The 8606-nt window shown below is 42.8% G+C and overlaps 1 protein-coding gene across 1 annotated transcript; it reads right to left on the bottom strand.

Moving 5' to 3' along the window:
• Window positions 1-1522: 1522 nt before the first annotated feature.
• LOC139659532 (transcriptional repressor scratch 1-like) lies at window positions 1523-7950 on the bottom strand. The gene is made up of 2 exons (XM_071537838.1): window positions 7836-7950; window positions 1523-2250 (listed from the first exon to the last, which is right to left on the bottom strand). The coding sequence occupies exons 1-2, from the start codon at window positions 7948-7950 to the stop codon at window positions 1523-1525; spliced, it is 843 nt and encodes a 280-aa protein (XP_071393939.1).
• Window positions 7951-8606: the final 656 nt, after the last annotated feature.

Here is an 8606-nt window from a genome sequence, read left to right as displayed (position 1 = left end):
ACAGGCTTGAGCTTTCAACACATCTCAGAACTTTCAATAAACCACTGAACTCACATGGAAAGCATTTCTCTATTTCTTTATGTTTGTGCATTTTGATAATGGCCAATGGTCCAAACTGACTTGAATTCTTCATTTAATGACCCTACCTATTGAGGGTTAGGGTTTCCCTATGTTCAGTTAGGCCTCCCAATTTATCATTGGTAGGCTTGTTACTTCATGTTAGAGTTAGCCTAGCACAGGTCTGCAGAGTCGGGGTTAACCTACAATAGGCCTCACTCCTAGCAGGCAGCTGATCCCAGCCTCTCTAGCCTACGTCCTACTTTAGTTCTACTCACTAAGAGGCAGGCAGTGCATAACAAGAGAGGAAAGACAGGACTTTTCTTTTTGTTTCTCTAACACTACATTGGCATGTTCCCTGATGTCTGTAATATTAGTATTTTTCTGTTTATGACTATAAGTGAAGTAAAACATACCTGATTTTTAAACTGCTATACAGTAGTAGGTAATACTTCATAACTTCATCATAAAATACCATGCATTAGGTGATTATTGCTTTTTAAGAGTCCTACGGAGGCTCCAAGAGAAAAATATTGCCCTCAGGTGCTATCTATAGGATTTTGGCAAAAATCATAAGCTTTTTATGATGTTGGCATAGATTTCATTATTTTTTTGCATGCAATAATGTTAATAAGAAAAAGGTAAACAACATAATAGGAAAAATAGTACTCAAAAAAGTGACATATGCTTTGGCCTGTAGTGATAAAAAGAGGTTGGCAAATATACATACATATACAGAAATTAAAGTGCAACAAATGTGTTTAACAATATCACTTTGACGTAACCAACTCAGGTATAAACTTAAGACAAATAAAAAATAATAAAATAAATAAATAAGTAAATAAATAAGTAAATAAATAAATAAAATAGTATTTTTTTTACCTCAGTAGTGGAGAGAATATGGTCACTTGGTGCAGCAGAACATTATTATTATCATTATTATTACTATTATTATTACTATTATTCCCCAAAAAACAAAATCCGAAGGAAAAACTCTTTCACTGCATTTCAGTGCAGGAAGGAACCCAGTAGCTATAGGCTTACTATTGTCTTCATCGTCATCATCATCATCATCATCATCATCAGTGTCTCAAAATATATGTTGTCATATTGTATCTTACGCCAGAAGGAAGCCGTGTCATTATTATTGTTTCTATCCAGAACAGATAGAGGAAGAGGAGGTGGAGTTTTTTTTTTTTTTTGAGGAAGTGCATGCGTAGATCAGTTAAATCCTTAAGTGGGCAAATCTCAAGGAGAAAAATTGTGCTATCTTCATCGTCTTCATCGTCATGAATAGGCTCCAAGGGAAAGCGAGGTGGGGGGAAAGTGAGAGAGGGTAAGAGGGAGAGTAAGGTCATAGTTTGACCAAAAATAGATTGTTCGTGTCTACAGTTCAGTCTGTAAGGATAATGGTAATCTATGTCTGCAGTTTCATCTGTTGTTTAATGTTAATCTATGCAGGGGGTCATGCATCTAGGGGGCCAAGGGGGGAGAAGGGGCCTTTGAAGCAGGCAGACTCGTAGTGCTTGTTCAGGTAACTCTTGAGCGCGAAGGTCTTGTTGCAGCGTTTACACTTGAAGTGCTTGAAGGCCGAGTGGGTCTGCATGTGAGCGCGCAGGTTCGAGCGGTCTGCGAAGGCCTTCCCGCAGTGGGCGCACCCGAATGGCTTCTCGCCCGTGTGGGAGCGCATGTGGCCCTGTAAAAGCCACGGCCGGCTGAACGCTTTCCCGCACACATCGCACTTGTGCTTGAGGTCGTGAGTGAGCAGGTGCATGGCCATGGCGGGCATGGACACGTACACCTTCCCGCAGGTCGGACATTTCTTCGCCATCTTGCTGTCCAGCGAGCGGTGTGTCTGTTTGTGCCGGCTCAGATTGGAAGACGTGGCATAGGTTTTGCCGCACTCGTTGCAGGTATGCCTCTGGATGGTCCTGGGGCTGCCGAGGGCTTTCCTCCTGGAGCGTCCGTCAGTGATGAAGAAGGCATCAACTGTGTAACCCTCGCTCACCGCAGCGTCTCCGTTGATGTAACCGTCAGTGATTTCCGACCCGGGGCTGTCGGGGGACTCAGAGTCAGGTGCCCCGTAGTCGCTATGGAGACCATCGTAGAGGGGGTCGGGGGAGGGTATCTTGATCCCGCTGTCACTCTCGCCATCGTACACACTTGGGCTGATGTAGTCACTGATGTAACCAGCTGTAGGGAAAAAACACAACAGTGTTAGGCTACTGAACACTGAAATATGTGGTTACAGCAATATACTAAAGTACATTTACATCGAACAATGGATTGGATGTTAGAAGGATGCAGAAATAGACTAAAACACTATATTGTCCCTGATTAAGCCTTGATTTAACTGGATGGTAAAGAATGCAAGGGCATTTAGAAAGAGTATAACTATCATACAGTAAAATGATCAATGGTCAGTGGTTGGTTGATTATTGATTGACTGATTGCTGACTGATTGATCTGAGAAGGTGAGAGACAACACAACAGATTACTTATGTGACCTATGTAGTTTAGATTACCAGCATTAGACTGATGTAGCCAGCTGGAGCGGAAGAACAGAGGAGAACTGAGTGTTTTAGCACAGGTGGATCGTCCACTTTTCTCAAGGATTTCTTTCTTCAAAGAGAGAGAGTAATTATAGGGCTTCAGTGTAGGGGCGACACAGGACAGAGTATGACATTTAGATTGAGGGAATTAGATAACTACATAGGCCCTGAACTATGTGGGTGGTATAAAACACTGCAAACTAAGCAAAACACTTATAGTATTTGTATTGTATTGTATTTAGCTGTATGTAGTTTAGAATGATGGAAAGGGACTATGATATAGTCATATAGTACGATTCAAAGAACAAATGAGCATTACGGCATTAGTGATATAATATACACCAGTGTAACCTCTGTTTCTACATCCCACTTGAATACATTTTCCACAACACACAACACAGAGAACATGGGTGCAATATAAATTATTCCAAACAGCTGGTTCATTCACCCAGTAACTTGTTCCTAACATGTTATGATGTATGTAGAAACGACATTAAGCTGTTATTACCAAGTGCTCTGGATGGACGCAAAGGCCAACATGACAGACAGCATTGTTTGCATGATGCCGCTGTCAGAAGCCACTCCAGAAGTATTTTCCTTTTTTATTGAAACAGCAAAAAAGCAAAGAGGGCTGCGTAGTAGGTGAAACAGAGGGCTCCTGTAGGATTTGATCCCAGGCCAGCAAGGGGACATGCAGTTCCAGAGCCAGGAGATATTAACCGCAAGATCATCTGTGGGTATACACAGTGTCCTTTAAATAAAGACATCATGACATTTTGAGACGTGCTGGGCATTGTGGCCCTTTTCTCACTCCCCACATACTAATACAAACTTTAGCTAGCTGCTACCTGTCAGGTGCAAAAGGACACAGAATACAGCAGTAGTCATGGTCGAAGTCCCTCATCCTGTATCTACTGCATTACTACAGTAGCAACCATGGCAGAAGTCCATTTCCCTGCATTTACCCTGCATAAGTGGTACAGCGGGAGGCATGGGATCTACCCTTCATTAGTACTGCAGCAGCCACTACAACCTGTTCTTTTTTCTCAGATGTTGTGAAGCAGAACTGAATTGGCACATTGTAACACCGAACAGCTGGGTCTCTCACACCTGTGACCAGTGGTGGAGTGTCAAAGAAGGTCTATCTTGGCCAGGTTTCTCTCAACCCCAAAGGTTGCAGTGAAAATACTTCCTCTGTGAAGGATAAAATGCAAGTGGGCTGACCCTGGCTTTGAGCGCGCTGATTTAGCATGTGAAAGTGAGCATCAGCACCACGGACAGATCCTGTGCAGTGCAGGACTGTGGCATTTCAGCACAATGACAGGGTTTTGCCTGGCTGCTACAGAGGCTTAGGCAGTGCAGTTGCCAGTATGGTGGGTTTTTCACTGAGCAGGGGGTTAAAGACTCACACAGCAAGCCTTATGGGCAAAAATAAAGCTACTGAAACCCATTCTGAGGCAATATAGATACACACAAGCAGTTTGGATAACTGTGGGCTGTAGCTAACTCACAGGCGATGCTTCCACTCTCTCTTAATGCATGCAAATATTGCAAAAAATGATATTTCTTACCATTTTACCATGTGCCAACAAGGGAGATATAAATATGTAAATATGTAAAAGTCAACATAGCTAACATCATGACAGGAAAACAAAAATACCAAAACAGATCTTTAGATATATCGTCAGTCGAAAAAATAACAGGTTCTTCCCTGGTTACTGTTTGTTTTGTTTATCTATGCAAGGGAAAGACACCATTGGAAGTCATTAAAAAGCCTAATACAACATACTGTATATGCTGTCTCTCTACACACACATACACACACACACACACACAAGCTTTGTAACCCATTGCCTTTGAAGCTGCACACAGTGTGACAGCATAGATTAGGGGGTTTGGACAAACTGTTTTCCCTTGTGTGTGGTTATAAAAGGATGTGTCATTTTTAACACATCTGTGTGTCTTCTTCGCGACAGCACACATTTGTGTTACTTTTCAACACAACATATGTTAACGACAACACATTTTAACACAGCATATGCTGCTATTAACACATCTTGTGTTAATAGCAGTAAGACAGAGAAAGACAGATGGATGCAGTCCCAAATAAGACGCACAGATGTGTTAAAATGACACATCGTTTTTAAGAGAGTAGGTGGTAATATCCGTAGTGTTCATTAATTAATACAGACTGAACTCTACATATCCTGGGATATTGGAGCAATATGTCTTAAACTGTACCCACCGCTAAGGTCGATTCATTGTCAGTTCAATAAATTCATAATGTAAACAGAAACTGCAATTGATTTGATCACGGTGGAGTAATCAGTCTCATTTATTTTGTGATAAATTAGATATGACATCCTTAGATATGACATCCTTTTAATATTCAATTCAATAATATTCAATATTAATATTAAATTATGTTGAATATTATATATATATTTAATAAAACACGTATCCATAATTGATTCATTGTATTTAAAGTAGTCTGGACCTGTAGCTTTGGCTCAAATTCAGTGGTATTCTCCTTTAAGGAGTTCCTATTATTATTCATCCAGTCTCCGGGGGGATTTAAGAGTGGAGAAGCAGAAGCAACATGCTCCCTGTGACACTACATATCTGACTATCTGCGGTAACAGCTACTTCTATATCTGCTACCGCGTCCCATCTGAATACACAGTGCCATCACACGCAACGCACAGAACACGGGTGGGAGATAAATTATTCCAAACGCCGGTTCATTCAGCCAGAAACTTGTTCCTAACGTGCTGTGCTGTTCGCATTGTGGGTAAAACTGTATGTAGGAGCCGCATTAGGTTGTTACCATCAAATGTCAGAGATGGAAACAAAGGCGGGCAGGACAGGCAGCGTGTTTGCATCACGCTGCTGAGGTGGCATATCGCGTGTCAAGCCGAGCAGGGCTTGTTAACCTCGGCATTATAAATACACAACCAGCAGACTATTCATTACGAGGGGAGGAACGCAGACAAGAGGCGCACGGAATACGCACGGTGATGTGTAACAACGTGTCAATGACATTGGGGTGGAAGCGATGCAGTGGCTTCATTTACATGGCAAAGGCATCTCTGTTTTTTCGTGCAAAACGTGACGCACACGCTTGTAGGGTGTGGGGAAGTTCACTGCTACAGAGCAGCATATAGGACAGAATATTGAATCACATGTCGCTTTTAAAAATGCAGGAGTTCGCCGGCATACGCCTCTAAAAGCGCAGATAAAGCTTATAAAATATAACTGATGTTCAACAGTTATGCCACAAGTCCAAAGCAACGAGCCCTTTAGGCGCAAATTGTTAGCCTCAATAAGAATGCCTCTTTTTAAATACAACAACATAACTTATATTCAACAGTTATGCCAAGTCATCCATGGCTCCATCCATGTAAATTTAGATGCAAACGTAGCAAAAGTGGAGACACGCTTGTTGAAGAAAGTGGATTCTGATCCTCGTGTGTCTTTTTGTGTGACAGGATATTATGGCTATTTTTAGGCACAAGTGTGAAGGAATGTATCGACAGCTATCAACAGACCTTATGTCTGGGCGAGACATCATCGTGCAGAAATCTGCCAACACTGCAAAAACGGACAGGCACACTTGGCAAAGACAAAATCCCCAAGCAGAATAAAACGATAGGCTGTAGTGTTAGTGATTGGGTTAATTATGTATGTGTGTTTTGGCCCACTTAGGTAATTTATAAGTAAACCATGACGCTGGCATAGAGTACTGTTACTTAATTAAAGGACAACCAAATCCTAGTTATATTGCACTGCACCTATAGGATACATGTAAATACGGTTAGTGGACATTATTTTCAACAGGGGAGTGATATGATATAGCACTAACAGGACGCATAGGTTATTTGTGAAGCAACATTGTCAGCATTTTTTATAACAAGCTCACAATTGAGTGCTCCATAAAATCTCTTGCCCAGTCGTGTAACCTCTGACTTACAGGAATGTGGCTTTCTTGCAGTAGCCTAAACATCTAACGACCCACGCACAAACATGCCTGACTAAGCAAAAGCATGTCCACATAAACACGGGACAAGGGCAAATAAGGAACCATTGTCACTTTACCTTCAGTCGTTCCCCAAAACCACGAGGTCTTTCTAGACAGATATCACCATTGTCCTGTTTTTATCTCATTTAACCTTAGCTTGGCTGGAGGGGGAAAAATCCCTGCTGACTATATGATCGAAAATCGATTAAACATGCGACGCGCATGATTTAGCTGATTTCTCAAGTGACCTTTCCGTTTTAGTGGCTGTGTAACCGAAGTCCTGCAGCCTCCCAGGTCAAATCAAGTGTGGTTTAGACTCCTCCAGGTAATTGAAGTGTTGGAGTGGTGTTGTGGTAATACTCACAGGAACAAAGTGTATTGTTCACTGAGATTGGCAGTTTAAGTGGTAGAAGGAGGTTTTCTGTAGTGTGTGTGTGTGTGTGTGTGTGTGTGTGTGTGTGTGCGCGCGCGTTTACCTATAGGCCCATTACCTCAAGAGTTTACCTATAGGCCCATTAGGTTTATTCTTAAAATCTGCACTAATCTGCACCAATTTGTTGCAGCTATGTAGGACTATTTTAATATTTTGTAATGCACTGTCACTGGCTATAAAGCATTTAGTACCCATGAGCCTCTCTATCTTTGTTCTGTAGTCACTGTGGATAGTAGAGTTACATTATATCTAGCCTACCTCCCCTCCTACTCGCTACTCAACTACCAGAAATATAATAATCCTCTAATAAGTTTTAGAAGGATACTATACAAACATATCAGCAAACTGTATAATATATCCCTCCTGAAATAGAGGTATTATAAGAATATTATAGTAATACCATAGGAGATACAATACTATATAGCTTAAAATTAAGTACCAAGATCACTATTGATTAGCTACTACAGACACACTATAAGGAATACTAGAGTTATTTGTCGTTAGGCTGCACCGATGTGTCAACCCCAGGGGCCGATTTGAGGGGAAAGGTACAGTAAAGGGAATCCCTCTTGTTAGGACAAAACAGTACATCCACTACCAAAGATGTGGAAACTTGGGGGGGGGGGGGGGGGCAACATTTTTAGGCAACCTGCCTGTCATCCGCCTTGTTTAGATTTGGTCAAATCGCCCGCTGTTGAGCTGAACATGTAGTTTAGGACTCCTGTTAACGGGTCATTAGCGGTCCTGGTCAACAGGCTTCTTGCAGGCAGCCTACCTTTGTCGTGGAGCCGCAGGCTGAGGTCTGTCCTGGGCCGGTAGGCATTTTCCAGATCCGCCCCGGTGGAGAAATCATCGAGTTTTACCTTCTTCACCAGGAAAGACCTTGGCATGGTGCTGCAACTGTTACTGCCCCGTGACACACACACACACACACTCACACACTCACTCACACACGCACACACACACACACACACACACACACACACACTCACAAACACACCGACACACACTCACAAACACCTCCAAATGCCGACGGCCTGGCCAGCGTGGTAATTCGTCCGTTACACACCAAGAAAGCCAAGTGGGGAAGATTGTCTGTTTCTTCAGGAGGCTTCAGGGTGAAGGAAGAGCGAGTTGTGAGTTAATCCGTTAAAATCAGTTGATGTTCAACCGACCCGAGTCTGTTAGATTTCTCTTCTCGGCGTAGTCCTCGTGCAGAGAGAGAAATGCAACTTCAGCACCGGACAGCTCCCTGCGGGGGTCCCTCGCGCGCTCTCTCTCTCTCTGCTAGCGGGCAGACGGCAGACCGGGGACAGAGGCTCGTGCAGTAAAAAGGCGGAGGAAGGCACCCCGCAGCGCGCGCGGCAGATCTTGGCCTCTTTCTCAGAAGAAGAAGCAGAAGAAGAGGAGGAGGAGGAAGAGGAAGACGAGGGAGGGATGCGAAGAAAGACAGTGGAAAAGAAAGGATGTATTTGGGAAGCTTTTAAAAAATGTCAGACACCTTGTCCTTCCTTGCTTATCAGCAGTGCCGCGAGACACAGTCCTT

Source organism: Centroberyx affinis, unplaced genomic scaffold (assembly GCF_046629955.1).
Source record: "Centroberyx affinis isolate AG114_WGS23_722 - 3 ecotype Tasmania unplaced genomic scaffold, CSIRO-AGI_Caff_v1 ptg003132l_1, whole genome shotgun sequence".
Lineage (NCBI taxonomy): Eukaryota > Metazoa > Chordata > Actinopteri > Beryciformes > Berycidae > Centroberyx > Centroberyx affinis.
Note: the sequence above shows the minus strand (reverse complement) of the source record. Positions and strands in the feature narration are given on the sequence as shown.